The sequence below is a fragment of the Camponotus floridanus genome, unplaced genomic scaffold, assembly GCF_003227725.1.
Source record: "Camponotus floridanus strain SB8 unplaced genomic scaffold, Cflo_v7.5 scaffold22, whole genome shotgun sequence".
NCBI lineage: Eukaryota > Metazoa > Arthropoda > Insecta > Hymenoptera > Formicidae > Camponotus > Camponotus floridanus.
The window spans coordinates 407,140-432,167 of NW_020229348.1; the positions used below are offsets into that span (position 1 = coordinate 407,140).

Sequence of the window (25,028 nt, forward strand, 5' to 3'; positions counted from 1 at the left end):
TAATAACATGAGTAATGATAAAAGAATTAATTATTTTATTGTATAGTATTTATGCTATTGTAAATTTGTATATGATAGTTTGTTTTTAATGTGCATTAATGCATTCAGTCGAATTTACCATAAGAAACTTTTTTAGCCATCAATCTTGTTAATACTTTAATACTTTAAAGTGCGCTCACAAGAGATAGAAGTTGAAAGAGAGAATCTATATACATCATTTTATATAGTATTATATATAGTGAGTTACATAGTATAAAAGAGGTGATTTATACATTTTAAAAATATTTTTTAATTTTATTAATTAATATTGTAAAGATTTACTATTATAATAATATCACAAATATTATCAGGACTTTGATCCTATAAACAACAGAGATGGAAATTAATAGAATTTTTTACAAATTTAAAACAGAGAAATTGTTAATTTCTTTCGGTTTTTTTTATAAAAACATTCGTTCTATTATTCGTTTACTAAGTAATAAATTGTATAGGAGGCGTAAAAACATGTTAGATGGGAATCTTCTAGATTAAAATCTTCAATTAATTGTGAAAATATAGAAAAACTACATAATTTGCCCTGTGAAGCGCGCACGCAATTCTATATTATTTACTTTAAAATAAATATCATTTAGATCTGTATAAATTCGTCATTTACGATGATGAAATATTTTTATAATTGACGTAAACGCTGCACTTCGAAATTTTCCCCTCAATATGTCAAGGGAAATGTAAAACTCGTATGGAAATTTATGCGCTATTAACGATACTCCAGATGTTTTTGTGGATTTAGTTTTTGTCACAACTGATTCAGAGAGTAATCTTATTGAAAAAGCGAGACATATATTTCTGTCAACCTACTTTTGTTTTTTTATCTAATCATTTCTGTAAATACAATTTTTGATCTTTCTATATATTTCACATTTATAAATAATGACGTCACATAAATTCTCTCCTTTGTCAACAGAAAAACGATAAATAATTTATAAAATATAATAACAGTCAGAGAGAAAGTTATATCATGGGATTATCTTTATGATTCTAATTAAATATACCATTACGCTTCATATTAGTGAGTTGGAATGCAATTCCAATGGAGAAAGCAATAAATCAACTGTAAAGATCAAGAGATAGTCCACGTCTTTCTTTGCGTTTCGAAGCGATAAAGGACTGTTGACACTCGTTAATCACCATTCATCGCCTTTCATGTTATCCAAAATTTTCGATCGGTATTTGCTAAGTTATTTGCGTTAGACGGAAAATCCTAGCATGCGATACCCCAATGAGACGACGTTAATTCTTTCCCGCACTGTGTCTCAATCTTTTTAAAACAGTACTTCCAATTGCTGGTCATACTCTAACGGATAACCTACATTCGAAGCGGACTGATACGCTCGCGACCGTCCACGTGGATTAGCCAGGTCCCTTTCGTATGCAACTTTCGTAGCTTCCTCTCCTCGTACACCTTTATCCGCGCGTATATCTACGTGAGGGCGTCAGACGTGCGTGCGTCGTGCGTATGCGCGTATGTGTGTTTGCATGTGCTCAGATATGTTGCGACTCTAATGTAAGTGGGTCTCTCGTACCAGTGAGTCTCACGTTAAGTTGAGCAGGGAAAAAAAGTCGAGTGAATAAAGATCTGTCTTCTTCTCTCTTTCTCTATCTCTCTGTCTCCTCTTCCTCGATCGGTGGCATCTGCTTGATCGAATTTTGAAGATCGAGAGAGTGCCGTACAAATTGTATTGTACGTATGAATCATCATCTCTTGCCACGTCGTTTTCACACCATCTGTGTCGCGACGGTGTTGCTTTTCCGGTCCGTGAAGGTAATCTTGAAGTTTCGACAACGTGACAACGCGAAGATTTCGTAAGAGAAGCTCCTTTTCTTACTGCGAGATATTTTTCAGCGTATTTATTTCCGAAGATTATGAAAAAATTTATCCAGATAAATACGTATATTGAATAATTGACAAAATATTTGAATAAGTCAAAATATATTATTAAAATATATTATACATATATATATATATATATATATATATATATATATATATATAGAAATTTAAAATTGCTAATGTTTTAACATAAATTGTTTCGCAATCTGATTTACGTAGTTATAAATCTAGAACGTTTCTATATTTTATAATAATTATGAGAAAAGATTTCTTTAAAAAATAATTTGTAAACAAAATTTCTTCCTTTATTTACCTCGGCTATAATAATTCCGCTAATACTTCTCGCTTCACGTATGAAAATATTGATTATTAAGTAAGTTTGATAAATAAATCATTGATACTATCACAGAATATAACAAATTATGCTAATTATAATTAATATTAAAATAATTAAATATATGACAGGAAGAGAAGTCGCAATCGAAAGATTTAACTTTTGTAGCTCATGATAAATATCATGATTTAATCTAATTCATTGAATCTGATAGGAAAAATGTGACTATCCCTTTCGAACGATCGCGAGATAGTGAGATACAACATTATCTGAAAGTGAGATATGAGGATATTTCTCGGTTCTTGCGCATATACAAGACGTATATGCGCAACTTTGTACAAATCGATTTTTGTCCGTGATTTCATCATTTCTATTCGTTTTTCATACATTAATTATTATGTTTATTTCGGTCTCGGAACACATAATATTTATATCCATCTTTTCCGACATGAATGAACTATTTCATAATATATTTTAATTATTTAAAAATATATATATGTAACGTGAAAACGATTTTCACTTAACGTGAGCAAACATCATTAAGCGTAAATTTCTAATTGCCAGCTAAAACTTTAGTATAATAGGAGATAACCAAAGACAAAGATTCGTCAGCAAGATTTATCAGCAATAATGAAAATGATAAATAACTTTGTGACGATCATTAAGCAATCGGTGATAGCGTTAAAAGAGTGGGCTGAAGAAAGGTCTGCTTCTTCCGCGATGATGGTCATCGCGTGAGCGAATGATCAAAAGCCGCGTCGCTACGATTGCGAGCGTAATCTAATCTGGACCGCATGGACCACTAATTACCTGCGCCGTGCTTTATCGGCGCTGTTTCTGCGTATACGCAGATATACATCGTGACGATGCAGACGAAAACGATCGTTGGGACATGATTTTTATCACGAACGCGAGACTTTGACCTAATCCGCACCGGATGGACCAACCGATGACATCACCGTACAAATATGGGCGAGGACAGAGAAGCAAACAAGAGCGATCTAATCGCGACGACTCGTCACTTATCGGCAACTCTGGAGTTTTACGGAGCGGAGAAGCTATTGGCGTTGCAGCATCACCTTACGCACCTCTCTCGCTCCTTCTTTCTCCTTCTCTCTCTTTCTCTCTATCTCTCTGTTTCAAGGACTCGCCGTGGAAAAAATGTCGCGTCTTTACCGATAAGACTCGATCACGCGCATTTCGATAAAATTCTTTGAGATTTCCTTCGTGAGATTTCATTTCTCGAAATTTCACAAAATTTTTTTCTTCGAATTAATGTACGCATCTCACTATAACATTGCTGCTGATGAATTTCCATGGCTTTTGAAAATATATATGGCTATATATCTACCAGATATGTGTGTGCGTGTGTGTACATATTTATCTTCATATCATGCATCAGTCCAAAATTTTAAAGATATTTAGAGATTCTAGAAAGACATTACTCTAATGAGTTTCTTGTTTCAACAAGATAAATATGTTTTTCAATGATTATTTCATCGGATAACTTCCTTTTATCTCGCGTACCTGGTAAGGAGGCTGACTCACAAAGAAAGCGTAATGGTTAAACTCATATCTCTATAAATTTCCGAGTTGATTATTTTTTGAGATATATAATATTGTACGTGAAACGAGGAAATTCTTTAGTTCAATCATTAAATGTATATTGTCTCGTATTTCTCATACTTTTAAGCGGCATCATTTTCACCTGAAATTCTCATAGATTAAGCTACAGAGAAATTTCTAATGTTATATCTCATCAATTCCAGAAATACTTCTTGATTTCTATAATTTTCAAAAAATTGAAAAATGACGTACCTTTCTCTCAATCTTCTGTGATCTCAATCTTGGATCTCATTTTAATGTTTAATTCACAATTATTAATTATTATACACTTATACATATAAACCTATTAATAATGAAAATAAATAGCTATTTAAATAACGAAAATAAAAAATAAAGGGATTATTTAAAATAAAAAGAAACAAAGAGTTAAATTATTATTAATTTTATATTATAAATTGAATTGAATATAATTGAATATATATAATTGATTTTTTATATTAGCAATTAAAAACTTCTATAAGCTAAATTTCAATATTATAAACGACTATCAACTCTATTGTAATATTGTGTAATACTGGATAGATGATACTGGATAGATTTTTTATCTTGAAAAAAAATATCAATTGTAAATAAATATATCAATTGTGTGGCTTAATTAATTAAAAATAATAATTTTATTTCCAAAAAATCTGTTTATGAAAATAAAATTACTTTCAATTAATTAAAAAATTTGACTACATATTATATAAAATTGCATACAACATTATGAAACACGTTATACTTTTGTTATTTAATTTAATTGATCTATTATTTACATAAAATTCGTTACCTAATTTAAAAGTTGAATTAAATACTTTTATTAGCTATAAACAGAAATATAAAAAGAATAATACTTGTGTCAGTAGAAAAATCTATAAAAGAAAAGAAAAAAGATTTATTTATTGTAAAACAAAATTGAAAAATGTGTACAAGAGAAAACGTCACGAATCTTAACATGCTATATAAAATAATTTTAAATAAAATTTTCCCCTTAAAAATATCTTAATGGTTGATATATACACAAAACATACAGGTGAAGAACAAGTCAATACAGGAGAAAAAAAACGCAAATGCCATATGGCAACTTTCATATTCTCAGCTTCCTTGCTGCTATATTTTCCAAAAAAGATACATGACAAATCTCTTTTATCCCTCGATAACATATAATGGCTGATAAAATTATAAAAAATGTAAAATACATATCTCTTGGAATTTTATAGCGATACATTTTTCTTCGTATAGAAAAAGCGAATTGAGAGAGAAAGAGAGAGAAAATATCAGGGAATATCTTAATTTTTTTTAAAGCGCATATTATAAAGATTTATCGAAAGTTTTGTGTATCCCAATTTTTAATTTCAATTTTTATTCTAGTTTTTATCAAATCTTCAAAGTTTTCCTCGGTCTTTTTTATAGCCAAAGATATCTCTCTTTTACAATTTATATAAAATAAACTTTTCTACATCTGGTAGTAATTTTTCTAGATCTACTTTTTATACACAATCTTTGTTACCTTTTGAAAGATTGTCTTTTTAATATGAGAGAATGCGTTTTATCTTTTGGAAGATTGTTTTCTTTTTAATATGAGAGAATACGCTTTGAATACTCTTTAGTGCAGATGAAATAAATTTAGAATCTATATATATTGAGAGGATCCTAGTCAAGCATAGACGGTGTCAGGCCATAGGCGACCAGAGGAACTATAAGCAGAAGTTGTTCCTCTCTTACATCTGTTAAACTTTACAATCCAAAATCTGAAAACTACATCGTCTTTCTTTGAATTGTTAAATTTTTTTTAACAATTCAAAGAAAGACGATGTAAAACGAAATTCATTCTATTATATTTCTATTATATTAAAACTAATTCATTCTATTATATTAAAACTAACTCATCATTGGTAAACAAGTAGACAAAGACAATCTGTGTTGGAGACAATGAAAAAGTAATCAGCCACCCATTCAAAATATAGACATGTCAGGTATGAAAAATTTGTTTTCATATTCCAGATATCCTCCGAGAAATAACGTCAGAAAGGTAGCGCGGCTTTTCTTTTTTTCAGATAGATAACAAAAGATGGATGAATGAACAAACTGAATTTCTTAGCCTTTTACATGATTTCTAACAGTTTTTGAACACAATGACAAAGGCCCCCTTTCTTCTGCTCCTCGATTTTCTGCAGTATTTATAGTCATCCTCTCAATCTTGTGGTCCAGTCACGGGATTTGAAATTCAGATCGAGAATTAGCACAAATATCTTTTTAAATACTTATAATAATCGTATTATAAACGATTCTCAGCTATTCTTAAATATTATCTTATCCTGCAGAAAAGAGAAAATTTTCAGTCAAACATATTTGAGAGATCAGTCGATTAAGTATACATTTTAAGTATACGTTTAACAAAATGTAGCTCTATTGTTACCGTAAAAATATCCAAATAATAAAGAATATGAAAAATGAAATAGATTAGTTTAATAATTTGAATAATAACGCGTATAATTTGAATGCAGAAAATACCAAGGCTACTACATTTAAAAAATTCCATTTATTTATTATTAATACTGTTAATTTTTTTATTATTTTTACCTTCAATTATTTCTAAATACATTTTATTCGATAAGATATGCGTTTGCTGTAAACAAGACTAGACACTTATTTTTCTCTCTGCGTCTATCGAGCCGCGCGCTTGACAAGTGACACGTGCCATCTTGCAATTTTATCGGAATCGTAAATAGCGCATCGGTTAACTATTGTCTCTATTACGTCTTGGCGAAACTCGCAAGTTCGAATGTATATTATCTATGAAACTTTAACGCTCGCGGTCATCCATCCAATGACGCTGACCTTGCGTCTTATCACGTAGAAACTGCCACGAACGTCTTGACGATTTGAATAACGTTTGACGTGTCATCGAGATCTCTTCCAGTCGTGTATTAGTAATAAAAAAAAGCTTTCCGTTCCTTCGATTATTTCTTCTGTCTGGTATTTCTGGCAATTCCACCGCGCAATATTGCACAATATTGCTCCGAAGCAATTTCATTAATTCCTCGATAGCAGCAAAGGGAGAGAAGATAACGGCGAAGGGAGGGATGAGAAGGTAACCTGATTTTTAGAGATAGCAAAACTAAATCAGGTGAGAGATCGATGAATCGGTGTCGCGGACTCGCCCATCGTTTCCAGAAGGGAAGCATCGCACGTCGTCATCAGACACGGAGCACGTTGATGGTAAAGAGACGATCCATCGAGGGGGGTGGTCGTGTGTTGGTGTGGGTGACAGATGCGTTAGGCGCCGACTCGGCTCCAACCGTCATTCGTGTAGTGGTAGTACGTCGGCGCCTCTCTGCGAGAGAGAAAGAGAGAAAGAGAAGGAGAGAGAGACAGGTAAGCATCGCAGCAAAAGAGGACGAGTAGGGGAAGAGGAGTCAGAAGATTCTTCGTTTGCGAGCGAAGAGAAGCGGCGGGGCAAGAAGGGCGAAGGTTTGCTCCGGTGGAAAACGTACTTGCACATGGGCGTCTGCAAGAGGGGACAGTCGGTTATTCTTTACGGTCCGTAGCACATTTTTTGGAAGGGGAAGTAGGGGAAAAGATTACCATATTTTAAAAATCGCCTTAAGGACTTTGTGGCTCGACGGTTAGCCTTTCAAAGATGCTGCACGTTTCCAATAGTTGACGATAAAGAAATCGAATGTAATTGTGTGAAAGATGACTATTAACTCTTCAATCAACTGTCACAAAACGTCATTAACAGAGGAAAAAATTTATTTTTATATTTTTATATTTATTTTTTATATTTTTTAATTTATGAACCCCGCACATGATGTGAAAATTTTTATTCCTAGTGTTCTTCTAGAATGGTCGTATTTGAAACACTACGTTTTTCAATTGGCTTCTCTGAATCGAATTACGATATTTCTATGTGTACATTACAGAATCATAAGCAAATAAAAACGAAAACTTTCTCCGATACAAGATATTTCTTTGAATATATGTATGCACGCATATATAATGCGTAAAAGAATGCGCGATAAAATCACATATCTGAGATATTTCCTCTAGCTCATTAGAAACGTAGAAAAAGAAAGAGAATATAAATATTTTCCATAAGTGGTAGATATTTTCTTTCTTCTGCCTCGAGATAGAAAGATAACATTCCAAAGTATTGTGATGACGTAACTCTTGTGCCAATTAGTAATTAATATTTGCACGCTATAAAGCAGGGAATGTAAAACATTTGGACGCAAACCTCATGAACCTCGACGACATATTATGTTGAAAATTATTCAACGAAACACTGAAAGAAATCTTATTGAAACAATTGTAAAAAATAAATACATTCGAGTATTTGATCATTTTTTAAATGCGAAATTAATTGTGAATGTGGAATTCACGATATCTTTATTTTAAAATGTCTATTATTAAATTTATTGTGCATCAAGACATAAAATTTTAGCGTAAATATGGTGTCATATTCCAATAAGAACAATTTATCACTCGTAAAATTCATATTTGATGCAATCATTTTTCGCAATAATATCATCTTTAAATATCAACTCATAAAATTAATACGCGCTGCCTAATTCGCCATCTCATTACACTAATTTAATATATTACATCAAGTCTTTATACCCTTTTACACGCAACAGAATTAAAAAATGTACTCTACACATTGAAATAATCCAGTGTAACTATTAATATTCTCGCTCTACGAAGAATAAGAAAAAAAATATGATGGAAGAAAAAGCAAGCTCCACAATGTAAGGTCAAGGGCGCAAATATTTCTCGAGGGAAAGTAAAAAGAAGAATCTGCCGCGTCGGAGAGAACATTTCCATTCGGGCGCCCATGTATCCACGTAGATGTGTCGGACGAGCGTCGGGCGGTTCACGGTGCGCGCGCGCGGGGGTGAGAGCGGACGAAAGAGAGGCGAGAGTGGTGGGGGGATGATCGGCGGGCTCGCCCGCCGGCAGAGGAGAGCGCGCGGGTGAGAGAGACGGCGCGCGCGCGCGCGCGGGCGCGCGGGGTCGGACGGCGGACCAATCGGAGGAAGGGATGATGAGGTAGCGGCGCACACAGGCTGAGAGAAACTGTCAAGAGAGGCATTACTGCGCGGCGAGTCGGCCCGTCGTGACCCGTTCTCCCATGGATCTCGGGGGTCCTCTCTTCTCGCCGTACCTCTCTTCCCCACCACGCGCGCTCGACGGAGAGAATCGCATCCCCCGCCCACCCTCCTCCACCACTCCGCTCCTACTCTACGAGCGTCGCCGTGTGGTCGCCCCCGCCACGCTTCACCCATCCCTCGAGAGGAGTCGGGGTCCCTCTCGTTTCGGGATCACCGCTCAGACGCTCCGAGGACCACGAAGCGGACGCCACGACTCGTTACCCGCGCTTCTCAGTGTGCTGCAGTACGCCGAGCGGTGACGACGACGACGACGGGATCGAGAAGTCTAAGTCTGCATCCGCAACTCGCGAGGAGATTCGATTCATGTAACATCCCGTTAAAGTGCGAGGAGCACGGGAAGAGTGAGATCGCTGTGATAGCTGGTAGGAGATGCGCCTTTATGGGCGTCTCGTTGGATTTTCTCTGTCGGAGCACGAGTAGTGGTTCGCATTCTCCGAAGGTGCATCTCTGGATCAATCGAGTTCCCGGACTCGGGGGTGGGGGGGAATAACGTCCAAGTGTACGCGATAGAGCGGTGTGTGTCGGGTCTGACGTACTCTCGTACTTCTTCTTCATAGACGGGTGTTTAAAGTGTAAATCAGTTCACTCGTTGGATGCTGGAGTTCGGAGTTCCCATCTCGACGGTGCGATACCTAGGCTAGGAGCAAACTCCACCCGCATCATGGAATATTCGAAGAAAGGTACGTCTGTTTAGAAATCAAGTTCCACGAAAAGCTGATACTCTGGCTGATCAACCTCGATCTCCGTTGACTAATATTTACTACGGTTTTTACGCACTGTGTCGTCCCGCCAAATAATTTTTTTTTTCCCCGTAAAGAAATCTCGCGATTTTGTTGCGAGAATAGATAAATTCCTTCTTTCGCGAATGCCAGTTCTCCTCGATACTCCGTTATTTTTTTGGGGGGGGGAATTTATTTCGTTCAACGTAGAGGTACATTTTTTACACACACGTGTTTGTTTCGTATGCTATCTCGTCACGTGAAATTTTACAACATTTAAACATACAAGTCGCGCGTGCGGGCGACTCACCTGTTCGCGTCATGGTCACGTTAGAAAGAGCGAGCTCCAAGTTGAGAGATTCCGCGAACGAAGCTCACGAGATAACGAGATTACATCAATTGTATTGATGACGCAATTCGAGGTATCGCGAGTTCGATCATCAAATTTATAGTCAATCGTCGCGGCCAATTTTTTTCATCTAATTCACCTTCAGGCTGTTAGATTTTAAGCGATGGTCCGATGTAACGTTACACATTACTACACTTTTACATTATGCTACATTTCGACAAATTGATGATTAATGAATTGTTCTCTTTTTCCGAAAATAAAAAAAATTTATTGCAGAAATGATATTAAAATTGTCAGTGTTAAATATTTATATAGGAAATATTTTGTTACGAAATGTTGCTCGTAAAGATTGTTTCTCCATGAAAATCAAATCGATATCGAACCATCTCCTTTTTCTCGGAATAATTTCTCGTCATGAGTAATGTGTCTCATCGATGTTCTTGACGATAATGCCAGAAGGGGGTAATTCATAAATGTCAGAGGGTGCGACGGATCTACACGTCGCGATTTGATGACGCGTCGAAATTTTAATCTCGCTGCTATAACGATATATTTTTGAAGGAGAAATGGTAGCTCGAATTTAAACAGATAAGGACCTTTATCATCGAAATGCTTTTGTGAAAGTCCGAGTGATATCTTTGCTTCCTAAATACGGTCAAAGGCAAATACTTTTCATATTTAGTACGCGATTTTGTAGAGATGATATGAAAAATATTTACGGTGTAACTTTGAACACGCGATGTAACGGACTTCGGTCTTGAAAAAGTATATTTAATTCTACTACAGTAAAGAAGCTGCAACGCAAAGGAGAAAGAGATTAAGAATTCAAAGATAAAAGATATTATATCTGTGAAAAAATATTTGATTTTAGAGTTGCCTTCATACAATTTCCTTCTTTCTTATATATATATTATAACTGTTACCCTAATAATATTTATTTGATTTAAAATAGTCATAATAAAAACAGATAGAAAAAAATCTTTGTTTTTAATCTCGAATGATTAAGATGTTATCATGACATGGATAATATCGAATATTTGAAATTTCACATATATTGCGCTCTCTAAAATTTAACACTTTATAAAATACTCAATAATTGTTTTTTTTTTCAATGATATTATAAAGATGAAGAATGCAACTTTGATTGTAATGACGTCTCGAGACAATCTATTTTAAAAGCAATATAGAAGATTAATAATACCATCGAGAGCTAATAGCTCTCAAGCCATTGGAATTTGTTTGATAAATATATTAAGATCTTTCTTAATGTATATATTAGGAATTCTTTGTATTTGATCTTTATCAAATATTTTATATATGTGTATTGAGTGTGTTTAGCAAAATGCACTATGTATCGAATTTAATTAATACACTATAGTATATTAATACACTATAATTAAACTATATTATAGTGTGTGCACGCGAATATGTGAATGTTATTCGAAAAAAAATTTCTTTCTTCTTGATAGAGAAAGCACAAAGATGATTATACGAGCGGCTCCACGAAGCCTGAATCAGGGTGTGGTACAGAAAGTCAACCGCTCCCTTTTTCACCCCAGTAAAGGGGCGTCCTTCGGTAACGAGATAGATTAATTAGCGATGTTTATATTGACAAGAAAGTGCACGCGTTATTATAACTCTCGGATAACTTCTCGCAAAAATTGCAGTGTGAATACCCCGAAGATGTTATCACCTGCATAAATTAATCATCGAAATAAATTATTTCGAATGCATATTTTTCTCAAATAATTTATCGATAAAAAATATAATTATTTTCGTTATATTAATAAGAGAATTTTAAAGTGATTAAAACAGAGATTCTTTCATATATTTGCGTTTAATCTTTTTATCGAGAAAATCATGTATTTTTATATTTGATTCTCAATAAATTATATCGTTACATGTATTTGTTTAAAAGATTTTTAAATATTTTGTATTTAAGTGTCTCTTTTTTAATATTGGAAAATAATTATTCTAATTTACGCGGCGCTCATAGCTCAGACAAAATTCTTGATCAGGATATTTGTAAAAAAAATGCACGTATTTCGAAACGAGAGATGTCTCAATCAAACTTGGCTCTCAAATATTCAATTTCGCATACGGAATGATATTCAATGAACATAAAATGAAAAAGGAAATGGTGGGTGAATGTGGTGAGTGATTATCGGTCTTACTTTCAAAAATAGTTATTTATTTTTCTCGGAAATTTGTAAAGATTATACTACGAGAAGATTATATTTACGTTTAAGGAGACTATACTTTATCATATTTATCGAAGATAAAAGTCTGAATTTTGAAAAAGATTCACGATGCTTTATTCTCTTTATTCTTAAGAAACACTCGAAACCGAGAGATAAATCGATCAAAATTGATTTGATGATTTTATGAAATTCAGATCTAAGAATAAAACTAATTATTTTTATAGATATTTAGTATAAAACATTGATTTATCATCGAATATCATTGCTGCAAGAATTAATGAAACGACGGTTTAAATAACATTCGCTGTCTTAATGATAGAGCGGTCCATTTTTTTCAGATCACGATATCAGAACATTTTTATGAAACCAAAAAATAATGTTTTATCGAAAAATTCACTGCAGATGATACACGATCTCTATTCGTGATTAAAAATCAAACGTCCAACGATCGCACTTATCGTAGTTTTTCCGTCCTTCTCCCATCCCCCCGTCTCCTCCCGAGGCGTCGTAAGGTCGGTCTAGGATTTGTATAGACATTATTACGGCGACAATCTATAGATGCGGTCGTAGGTAGGTAAGTCGGTATGACAACGGCGTCTAGGTACATGCGGAAACACTCGGTTGGGCCACGTATACGATTGGTACTTTGCGGGACATCCTCCACGGGGCACCTCGCGAACTCTATATTCGCCCTCTCACGGTCGTGAAATTAATGAGCCGCGACGGACAATTCCTTTCTACATCGCGCGTCTTGATAAACCGTCGAGTCGCATCCCTTGGGAACGCCTCCGCTGACCGGATATAAGAATGCCGATTTTCTTTTTCGTTTAATATAAAATATTTCTTGGTTCTTTTTCCTATCTTTATTTTAGTACTCTGATGTGTAGAGATACAGATAGAAAATGTCAATAAATATAGAGAATGTCAATATACAAATATAAATATAATTTGAGAACGAAGTTCGAATCGCATTTTAATTACCGAACCACTGGTAAAAATTTTTTCGGCAATGTTTGAGATTAGAATGAGTTAAGTTATGGAAGCTGCGCAATTCATGAATTTCAAAATAAAAACGTGAAAGTAGTCCCGAGGATAGAAACCTTGCTAAAAATATCTCTGGTAATAAATCAAAAAATAAATTGGAAAAAATCTTGCTTAAAATAAGAAAAAGATATCAATTCTTGCCATCTCAATTCTTTTCACTCTTGTGAGTATGCGATAAGATCTCGAATTTAGAACAAAAAGCAATACAGTGAGCAAGTAATTTTGTTTGAAGTATTTTATTATGTTACAATATTAAAGAACTTATATATTTTACTAAAATTAAATATGAAATTAAATATGATATTAAATTATATATGACTTTATGCTAAAAATTCAATTATATTTTTAACAGTTTATTTACGCATTTAATCTATCGTGGAAAATAAATTTGAAAAAGAATTAAATAATTATTGATTTACAGTGCGAAATAATGTTAAAACTGTTAATGATCACTAACAAAATTACTGTCAAAATAGAATAATTACTTTAGTTTGACATCAACTTAATTCGACTAAACTGAATTTTTTATATTTTATATAAAAGAAATCGTGACCCAAATTTCACAGAACATAAAGAATTTAAATAGAATGTTACAGATTATGGAAGTACTAGCTTTCGAAACAAATGTTTCATCTCAAACCGATTCTTCCATTCTTCCTTCCATTCTTCACGAGGACGGAAATTTTTTAATTGAGTTTGAGTCAATGTTAAAAAATTATCTGTCCTAGTTGTTTTATCTTTTTTCTTTTCTTTTTAAAGAAAAAAATGCGTGTTCGGATCGATTGCACGTTTCGTTACAATCAATAAACAAAAAAGAAGATTAGAGGGGAGGATAGAGAGGGAGAGAGTATTCATGCGCAAATTAAAATAGTCATCCACGGATATACGAAGGGTTGCTCCGGTGCGTTACGGATAGGTAAATCCAAGGTTGTCAGAGAGACGACTCTCGAAACATACTAACCGCCATCTTTATTTCTCCTGCGTGGTGCGTGGGTGTATCCGAGCGTGGAAGAAGCGGGGATGATGAGGGAGAACTGGACGGAAGGAGGGGAGGTTGAGACGAAGAGAGGAAGGCGTCAACGTCGAAAGGGAAAGAGAGAAGGACAGCGAGGGAGGAAAAGGGGACCGGGTATGAGATAGCAGGGTTACGAAAATGGGGTGGGAAGAGGAGAGGAGGGAAAGGGAAGGGAAAGGAAAGCAAGAGAGAGAGAAAGAGAGAGAGAGACCAAGAGAAGGAAGGAAAAGGACGAGACGCGAGCGTGAGTCTGCGGCTACGGGCAGGAAGGAAGACGAAGAGGAGAAAAAACGCGTAGCGTGATCGTCGGCGGTAGCGGCGAACGGATGTCGGTGAGAGAGAAGGAAAAAAGGGTGACGCGGGAGAGAGAAAGAGAGAGGAGGAGTCGGGGAGAGCCGGCGAGCGAGATGTAAGAAAGAAAGAATATATCCAAGCGCGCGCGAGATAAAGGGGCGAGATAAGCGAGGAGAGGAGAACGCGAGCGAGATAAAAGGAACGTACGGCTCGGCGACGGTCGGCTCGAGAGGGGAACGGTAGGGTGCGTTGGAGGGAGAGCGCGGCGGAGGGGGGAGACGGAGATAAAAAAAAGGCTCCGGGAGAGATGAAAGGCGGCGGCCAATCGCGACGCGGCACGGCGTCGGGTCGTCGTCCCCCCCACCACGGCTGCTTCAGCGCAGCATCCTACGATTCGTAGGTGGCATCGGGGAGCGAGCGAACGGAAATGCGCATGTACGCCCTTGTGCTGACACGACACTGCTCCCTTTTTCCCTCAAGGCTCCCCCGACGAGGTCCCGGCGAGGGTGCAATGCAGATATAGGCGTGGCGTTCTGTATGGTCCTCCAGCTCGTTCGCTCTCGATTCCCTTGAAACCGTGCGATTACGGGACTCGCCCTTCCCGCATTGGTTCCTCTCGATAAATTCGTCCATTTTTCCCTGCGTTAGTTTCATGATCTTTTCTAACGAAATATATATTTTTTTATAGACAGAAATTTATACATAATAATTTAGATATGCACAATATCTATCTAATCTATTAACGAGAACCTAGACAGATTACAGCTACATCAAAAGTTAATAAATCATATATTTCGATGAATTGATATTGCGCAAAGTACTTTTAATCTTTGAAAATATGAAATTAATATTTAATTTGTGAATTGAAATAAAGATTTGGCTTGTAGAATATAATTTAATCTCAAAATAAATATTATCTTCTATGGAACTAATTTTTTTATGATTGCATCACGAAGATTTTATAGCACGTAAAAATTTGTGATAATAAAAATTTTAATTCTACAAAGCCATCTAGTTCCTCTTTTAAATAAAATAAATTTTTATGTGTTTTAATTTTACATCAAAATGTAATAAATTGTATAAAAATCACATATTATGTAATATATATGTATATATCATACACACACTTATATATGCATCATATATATGCATGTACTACATCAAAGATAATTTTATGAACTATTTAATAAGATAAAGTCGAATTTTCTGCATTCACTTATTTGTAATTTAGTTAATTTAGAGTATTTGCAGTTTACGACGTAATTATTTATTTTTTCTTACATTACGTCTTTTGAGCACAAATCCACATGTAAAATGTGATATCTGCTTGTTATTCAATCTAAAACGCATTTAATCCCATAATCATTTGATCTCATCTTTGCGTGGAAAAATCTTTTTTATTTATGTACTTTTGTTATATAAACCGGTTATGAAGATGTGTTTATGTTACTATGTGTTTATATTACTATCATTGTAAGATATTGAATATAACGGATTGGAAGGAAGCATTTAAAATATAAAAAAGACTTGGTTATTAAGAAAAATCCTCAAGTTAAAAATAATAAAAGAAAATTTCGCTGAAAAATTAAGATGCCAATTTTACATTTATACTGAATAAATTTGTGAAACTTTGTAATTTTCTAGCTTTGTTATCTGTATTATGTAATTACAACAATATACTGGATATTCGTTTATCAATTTCCCTCGAGTCTGTCGCACATTGATCGTCTCGAGTGAAATTTGGTATAGATTCTTAATCGTTGCAATTGGAAATCTTCCCTCACGGTGCTTTCCATTTCTAACGATCGCGGTGAGACCGGAGACTAATCGTTACGACGTTCCATGAACCACGAAAAACGATTTCTATTTTTCTTTGCCTCGCATTTCTCGTCATTGATGCGAGCAACATATTGATGTTGATATTGATTTTCTTATTCCACGCGTGTACGACATATCTTACTAATATAGACAATCGTGCGACGCCACAAAAAAAATTCTATTAAAAATTGTCACGTTTAATCTCTCGTTATTGATATTGCAGTCGGGCATAGTTAAAATATTAAAAGTGCAATCAAGTTTATTCGAAAAAGTTTGCGGTCAATTTTAAGTAGCTATTTTCAAATTTTAATTTAATTTATGAAAATAACAAATTGTCATAAAATATGTTATAATTTATTTTGAATTGTAATAATTTCATTTATAAAATATGATAAAAATAATAATAATTTCACTTGTAACATCAAAATGGGTACTCAATTGGAAGCAGTCAGGATCGGGCACGAGTTAAGAGTTATTTTAATAATGGCAGGCATTTTTTTTTAAACCGCAGACGAACTTGATCAGACTCGTTTCTCCACACTTGACCAGGGCGTGCACGCGCGCATGATTTACGCGCATGAATAAAGTTCACCTGCCGACAGGTACATTTATATACTTATAGGCGCCCACAGAACAGGTTCGTTTAGGACCACATGACGAGCACTGTGTAATCATTTAATCGACGAGTAATGCGATATTTAGGGGAGTCATTTATCGTGTATCATATGAGATAAATTACAATTTTTTAATTACAGTGTGCGATCACACTATAATAACATTAAATAACATTAAATTGAAAAAAGATACTTGTATTTCAATTATTTGAGATTGTTTCATCTTAATTTCTCATTGAAGTCATTCCGTTTCTTTATTACGTGACAATTAATATGCGTTATCGTAAGATGCGCATAAATATCGGCGAATCAAAGGCGAGATATCTGGAAAGAGAATGTAAAGCCGTATTACGTCCTTCGACTATTAAAGGTGTCAGTTATTATGCTTAACGCCAGTATCCGTCTACCGTTGCATGAGATTACACACGCATATTTTGCTAGTTATTAATTTGATAACAAGCCTTTCATTAAACTTTATTATCTGAATGAGAATAAATGGAAGCATTTGTATACATGTGCATACATAGATGTTAAAAGATCAATATTTTTATTTTTCAGGAATTCTTCAACTTGCTTTCGTGCAAAGACAATTTTATTATATTTTATTATATACTTTCACATTTTTTTATATATCTTGGAAAGAAATTTATATATTTATTTATTAATTTAAAAACCCTAAAAATATAAAAAAACATATAAACGCCAAGATTTTAAACAATAATTTCAATTTATAATGGAATTCGAATCTATACAGATCTGAGAAGATAGATGAATAAGAATCTTACTTATCTTATCGAAATTTCGTCGAAAACTAAAATTAAAAAGTAAAATTTATCTCATTTTTTTTAAATATTATTTTTCTAAACTTTATAACTAACTCTTTCAATATATTTATTGTTAATCGTCTGATTTTTCTTACCATAATCTTGCGATTATATTTACAATACGAATAAACTCTTAACAAATTTCGTGGAAGTTCTTTAAGAAGAGTCAAAAAAATCACTTTATTAATTTTTTTGACAGAGTTACGCGACTTTATTAGATTTCGCATTGCACGCGGAATTTGCTCCTCGTTATCCATTAGATGTAAAACTTCGAATTTCAACGAAAACATGATAAGAAGCCTTCGAGACGGTTAATACCGAGATGCGATATCGAGTCGATATGATTTGTAAGAAATTCTCGTAATATTGCTTTGTTCTGCAAATCCCTGGAAAGGAAAAGTGTGAGTCATTGCTCTTAAGATACATCTCCGAGGTATTGTTCTCGAAATAGTATCTCCAAGTTTAATCACATTGATAAGAAAGTTTATAAGAAAATTTATAAAGGTGATTCTAGCACATCAAAAGATGAGCGGTTATGTTATATTCTAATAGCTTTATTTTTCTCTTGCATCAATAAAAGTAATGTGCAATTAATTAATAGAACAGTGTCTCTTTTTAAAGAATACAGTTTAAATTTTCTAAATACTAATATACATAACGATTAAAGGATCTATAATCTTAAGTTAGAATTTTAAAATTCATTTTCGCTGAAAATTTAAATGAAGTATTTTTCTATCGAAATAATAATTTGTAGATGTGAAATATCTTCTTGCATTTTTGTTTCAATTCCATTCTGTTACATCATACAAGTAGGATTTTTAGAAAAATTGAATAAATATTATTTTTAAATTTTACGACTTTTAGAAAATTGAATAAATATTATTTTTAATATTACGACTTTTAGAAAAATTGAATAAATATTATTTTTAAATTTCTAAAACTTAATTTCTAAAACTTTTTATCTCTTTGATACTTATTGATTTAGGAATTGAAGAGCTGTTTAGCCTAAACAGCTTCAATTCCTAAATCAATAAGTATCAAAAAGATAAAAAGTCCGCTTCTGTTTGTCTTAACTTTCTCACGATGTAATCAGGAGCGTCCTAAGCAATGTAGCCTAATCGTCGATTTTTCTCAAGATGCTAAATGCGTTCTCCAAAAGCGTATGTAAATAGAATAGACGGTCGACTGCGGTCAGAACGTCGGGCGAGGACGTTGATAAATGTTATTGTCACGGCTTCATTTGCGGTTCGGGGTATCAGCTTCCGGAATACTCGGTCAGATTTGTGTCCTGTCCTGTGCCGCGCTGACACAATTCTTTATATACCCCACTAAGCCTCCGGAGACGCAACACACCGGCGGGATCATCCGGTATGCGGCTCCTGATTATCCGCTGTTTTAAGGACAGCGCTCATCGCAGCGTGTACGACCTATTCTCGGCATATTCTACATCATTACGTCGTTATAACGAGATTTGAATTATGTCGTAATGATATGCACGAAGACCAGAATCATTGCTTCTTCGCCGAAGGTTCTTTAATAATTTTCTAAAAAAAGAAGACACACTGTTATAAATTCTTATGGTTTGAATTATTCTGACGATTGTAGTTAATAAAAGAAATTCACGATTCGATCGACATTTATAACTATGTTCTTCTTTTTTTATTTATAAACCGACGCAAGTTTTCTTCTTTTAGAACAAGAAAAAATAAATAAATCGAAATAGAGAGAGAGAGATAATGATAATGATTATAAAGCCACAGCAGTTGCTTAAAGCCAACCGCAATGAATATTTAGCGATAATTACATTTTATAAAACAATTCAAATGCTTCCTTTTTCTTTTATCTTAAGCTTCAGTTTACAAATCCTCTACTCTTTCCTTATATCCGATGTCTCGGTTTTTCCTGTTTCGTCAACAACAAATTGTGGTCCAGAATGATCGCGCTCGCTCTGCGGGTTTTTCCGATCTTTCTCAGATCAATTTCTATCTGCGAAATGATTTAGTAAGAGTTGTAAAGCTCGATTTCGTCAGCATGACTCGCGCATTTGATTTTTTCATCCATATTAATGAAAATGAATTAATATTTATAAAATACTTGATAATAACAGAAAAAACTTATATTTTGCATATTGCTTAATTATAATAATTATTTTATGTTTCGTTTTATTGAAATATATTTTTTATGTTGCAGTGACTAAATCCGAGAATGGAACCGAGCAAGAGCAGGAGAACGAAACACAAATTGATGCCGCATCACCATCATCAAGCGTAAGCATCTATATAACTAGTAATTAATTAATAGCTAATAAAATTAGTCATAAAAATAAAAGCATAAAATTAGTAAAATTAATATCGTACCAATAAGAGTTCTTTTAAAGCTTTAACAATATTAACTCTATAAAATATCAAAAACATACAAAAAAATAATTAAAAATTTTGACAATTTCATATTTATATATTATAGAAATGAATGACAGAATGAAAATATTTTTAATAGCGTAAATGGTGTTTTTACCCATAAGATACATGTTTTAATATCATATACTTTTCTCTAAAAAATAGGTCGAGCTGACAGAAAATAGCTCGCATCCATGCCCGATGTGTCCATCGGTATTTTCCAGTTCCCACGAACTGACGAATCATCTACGCGGCCATAACTCACCTCGCAGCACAGACTGCAGCGGCGAGGAGGACTACAGCTGCGGGGTTTGCAACAAGGTCCTCAGCTCGGCGAGCTCGCTGGACCGACACGTGCTGGTACACTCGGGTGAACGGCCGTTCAAGTGCAAGTACTGCGACATGTCGTTCACGACGAACGGCAACATGAACCGTCACGTGAGGTGCACCCATCGGATGGCGTCGCCGAACAGTTGCACGGATTCCGAGGGCAGCAGCGGCTCGGAGAGACCAGCGACAACGAATCAGAGCGAATACAACAACAACGAGTTAACCAGGCGCAACTCGCCGACCTTGATCGACGACCGGCAACAAACATCGTCGCCCGACAACCATCGCGCGAACAAGCGAAAATGCTCGCAAGACGACGCCAGCGATACGGAGGAACAGAAGAGGCACAAGACTCTCATGAATAATACTACAATGTTGATTAGATGCCAGCCGGATGGGGAGCAGATGACGTTCGGTTGTCTGATTTGCGGCAAGGATTTTGTGAGCGGTGCGATGTTAGAGGCTCACATGGAACACATGCATCCGGAATCCCTGGCCACTTGCGAGATCTGCAACATGTCCTTCAAGAATCACCGGCAATTGAACCTCCATCGTTCTATGAGTCATTATAAGAAGAACGCGAACGGCAACAACAGTCGTCGCAGCACCGTAGACGGTTTCGGGGATCTCACGTTTATGGATTTTTCGGCGGCGAAGTTCGCGGAGATCGCTCGACGGATGTGTGAGCAGGAGTTGCATCGACCAGCCTCCGGTGAAGCCAACAGGTTTCAGTGCATGAAGTGTCTGCACGCGTTTCCATGCAGACAGGCTCAGCTCGATCACGAAAAGGAATGCAAGGGTCCGTACAAGAACAAGAGAAACAGCAATGACAGCAACAATAACAATGATAACAATACCAACAATAATCTTGAAATGGAATTGGATGCCCCATCTCCGCAGCCCGAAGATTCCAAAATGACGCGCGAGATTTTTTTCGCCGTGCTGGATCTGCAGAACAAATCCCTGGCGCGCGAGGTAAAAGAATCTAGAGAGTCGAAAGAGATTAAGGAGCCGAAGGAAATGAAGGATTTAGCAGATATCCCGAGCATCTTGTCCGTCAGTTTAAACGGATTGCCGACCTTCCCGCGATCAGACACCAGCACGCCCGAGAATAATATCAAGTTCAATCCGAATATCGGTTCTTCGGGTTCTTCGGGTACTTGCTCGTCCGAATATAACGAGGAAGAAGCACAGGATGCCTTCACCGCAGAATTCCGGAAGATGAAACTGAAGGGTGAGTTTCCTTGTAGACTGTGTGCGTCCGTATTTCCCAATCTGCGGGCACTCAAGGGGCACAATCGCGCGCATATGAATGTAGAACCAGGAATGCCGTATCCATGCAACATGTGCCCCTTTACCAGTACCGACAAAGGAGCCTTGCTGAAGCACTTAAGATCGCATAACGGTGATCGACCTTTCGAATGCTCTCTTTGCAATTATGCGTTTACCACTAAAGCGAATTGCGAAAGGCATGTAAAGAATCGTCATGGAATGATCAGCAAGGAAGATGTTAAGAATGCATTGATATATCATCCGAGTGAGGACTCGACAAACGAGAACGTCGAGAGAAGCTCTCCCAGAGGTATTAGGGATGACGTGCGAAAAACACTCGTTTATCCGAACGAACGTGAAGAAACCTCTCAACAACAGCAGATGCATTATCCGCCTGTATTGATGGACTGTAATCCGGGACCCTCAAACGTCTGCGCTGAGATGTTGATGAATCGCTATGAGAAGCCAGATATGTTTCACAGACCAACAAAGATACAGGCTTTGAATCTCGTAAAGAAAAACGCTGAGGAATTGAACGTATCTCATGATCTGAAGTCTAATTATTCGAAGCTCGACGAAGACATCGAGTCAAGATCATCGGATGGCAGCGTGTCTCTAGTCAGCGATACCAAAACAGATACACACCAAAGAATTCAAGCTAGTCCGATGAATCTGACCAAGTCTACGACAAGCTCCGTGTTGAGTTCGGGGGAGGACGGTCCGTTGGATCTATCTATGGACGTTGTTCTGGATCTGAGCAGAAAACAGAAAAAAGAAAGCGAAAATTCTCAGGAGGATAAACATTATAAGAATAATCAACAGGAATTGTACGCCACGAATCCGGCATTGCTGCTGACTCAAGCTCTGCTGAACAGAGCACGCGAAAATTCGTCGACTACGTCGCTGGAGAATTTTTACGCAAGTACTATCTATCGTAATCTCGGCACGTTGACTGGCGCCACTATGATACCGCCGTATTTCCTCAATCCTCACATGTTCAGCCAGGAATTGACCGAGAAGGGCAGACTACAGAAAGAATTGGTCAGGGGTTTGCAGTTGACCGGTGGCAGTACCCTTCCAGGTGATCCGTCACTGCCCAGCACCAGTTATGCATACGCGCAAGCGCGGGAAACCTCGCAAACCTCGAGCGAACACAACGCTTACCTGATGAACGCGCAAATAGCCAGCCAGGCCGCGCCGAGCCGCGAAAAAACGGACAGCATTTCGTCGAACGATCCCGTGAAGATGGTACTTAAAAACGGTGTGTTGATTCCCAAGCAGAAACAGCGCAGATACCGCACCGAGAGACCGTTCGGCTGCGAGCACTGCACGGCAAGATTCACACTGCGAAGCAACATGGAACGACATATCAAGCAGCAGCATCCGCAGTACTGGAGCCAAAGACCTCGCGGCGGACACTCAACTAGAGGTAGACCGCCTATGAATCATTCGACTATGATGCAGAATCCCGGCCCGTCAACTTCGCAAGTAACTCAACCATATCCGAATATTCCAAACGTCGACTCGTCAATGGTCACATCGGATTATAATACGCATCCCATTTCAGATCAAGTAAAGTATGCCATTCTAGCGCAACAATTGAAAGCTGATAAAATGGATGACAATGATTCAGATGACGAAATGGTAATAGATGAGGAATCAGGTGATAGGGATGCACAGGAGCCGCAGGCTCAGCATGAGCTTAGTACAAGTTTGCTGAGAGATCAGTTAGAGAGCAGCGAAGGTGTTAAAGATATCGTCGTGAAAAAGGAAGTGATTGATCCGGCGGAAGAAACCTCGGGAGAATCTCATGGAGAACAGACTACGCGAAATGGCATAGACAGGACTAACAAGGAAGAATCTGCGGCTGCTGACAACAAATCGGTACACACTGAAGAAACAATCAAAACGGAACCCACCGGGAAGGAACAGAGCAAACTCGAAGACGGAGCAGCCGATCTCGCGAGTGTTTCGAAATTATTGGATAACGCATCTCAGCAATATCAGGAATTCAAACCGCAATATTTAAGTGACGAGGAAGGCCCTGTGGCCTCGACCAGTGGCAATAATTCCGGCAGCGAAAAATCCGATTCCATGAATTCCTTAAATTCTGGAAATGATTCTTCATCGAACAAGAAGAAGAAAAAGAAGAAGAAGTCCGCGTATTCGATGGCACCGAATCGAGTCCCATGCCCTTATTGCCCGCGTCAATTTCCCTGGAGTTCATCGCTGAGACGTCACATTCTCACTCATACCGGCCAGAAGCCCTTTCAGTGCACGCAGTGCTCGCATTACTTCACCACAAAATCCAATTGCGACCGTCACTTGTTGAGGAAACACAAGTCAAAAGCGAATAAAATACGCCGTGTCAGAAACTCCTCCTCGCCGGACGTCCAGGTGGTTGCCAGTAGCAGTAGTAGTAGCAGTAATAATACATTCTCTATGAGAAACGTGCCCGAGAGACCATACAAATGCAATCAGTGCCCAAGCTCGACCTTTTCTACATTAGGTAATCTGAAGAAGCATCGATCGACCAAGCATCGTAAGACTACGTCCCGGTCAGAGTCTAGCGATCAGCAGAACAGTCCACCACAGTGCTCCAACACGCAAAACGATCAAAGTGATTATGAAAGCCGATCGTCAAGCGCATCCGAGAATATGGAAAATTCTAACGCAGTTGCAAAGACAAATTCTAATACGACGACGTTGACGTCGATGAATGAGAACACCAGATCGCGGAAATCGCCAAGATCGTCGCCTGGTCCCAGCGACGCTCCTTTTAAATGTTATTTATGCGACAGCGGCTTTTCCGAACGTCAAGATAATTTGGATCACATCAAGGTGCATCACAAACGCTCATACGACATGCTAAAAGCCAAGGGAGCCCTCGATATGGCATCTAATATGAATATAGACGCGAGTGAAGATCAGCTGGCACAGCAACATCCTAGTGATGGTGAAGAGAAGAGAGGTCGTTTTCCTGATTACAGCAATAGAAAGGTATAAGAAATAATTTCTTTTGTTTTGACTCTTTAATTTACAACATTTAACTCTTCCAAAAAAAATACAATTTAAAGAAATAGAAACATATTTTCTATACTTGCCTTGATCCAATTTGTGTTTTTTTTTTTAATTAATTTGTTTCGTC

At 36.5% G+C, this 25,028-nt stretch overlaps 1 protein-coding gene across 2 annotated transcripts in view; it reads left to right on the forward strand.

Moving 5' to 3' along the window:
• Positions 1–25,028, forward strand: part of LOC105254215 (ras-responsive element-binding protein 1) — a 66,637-nt gene that overhangs the window by 39,409 nt on the left and 2,200 nt on the right. The window contains exons 1-3 of one of the 2 annotated variants that reach the window (XM_011262745.2): positions 8,800–9,684; positions 20,073–20,149; positions 20,444–24,880. In XM_011262745.2, the coding sequence (XP_011261047.1) occupies positions 9,666–9,684; positions 20,073–20,149; positions 20,444–24,880 (4,533 nt within the window). In that variant the 5' untranslated portion in view covers positions 8,800–9,665. Of the gene's footprint in view, positions 1–8,799; positions 9,685–20,072; positions 20,150–20,443; positions 24,881–25,028 lie in introns of those variants that run through there. The other variant, XM_025408620.1, reaches the window with a different exon arrangement.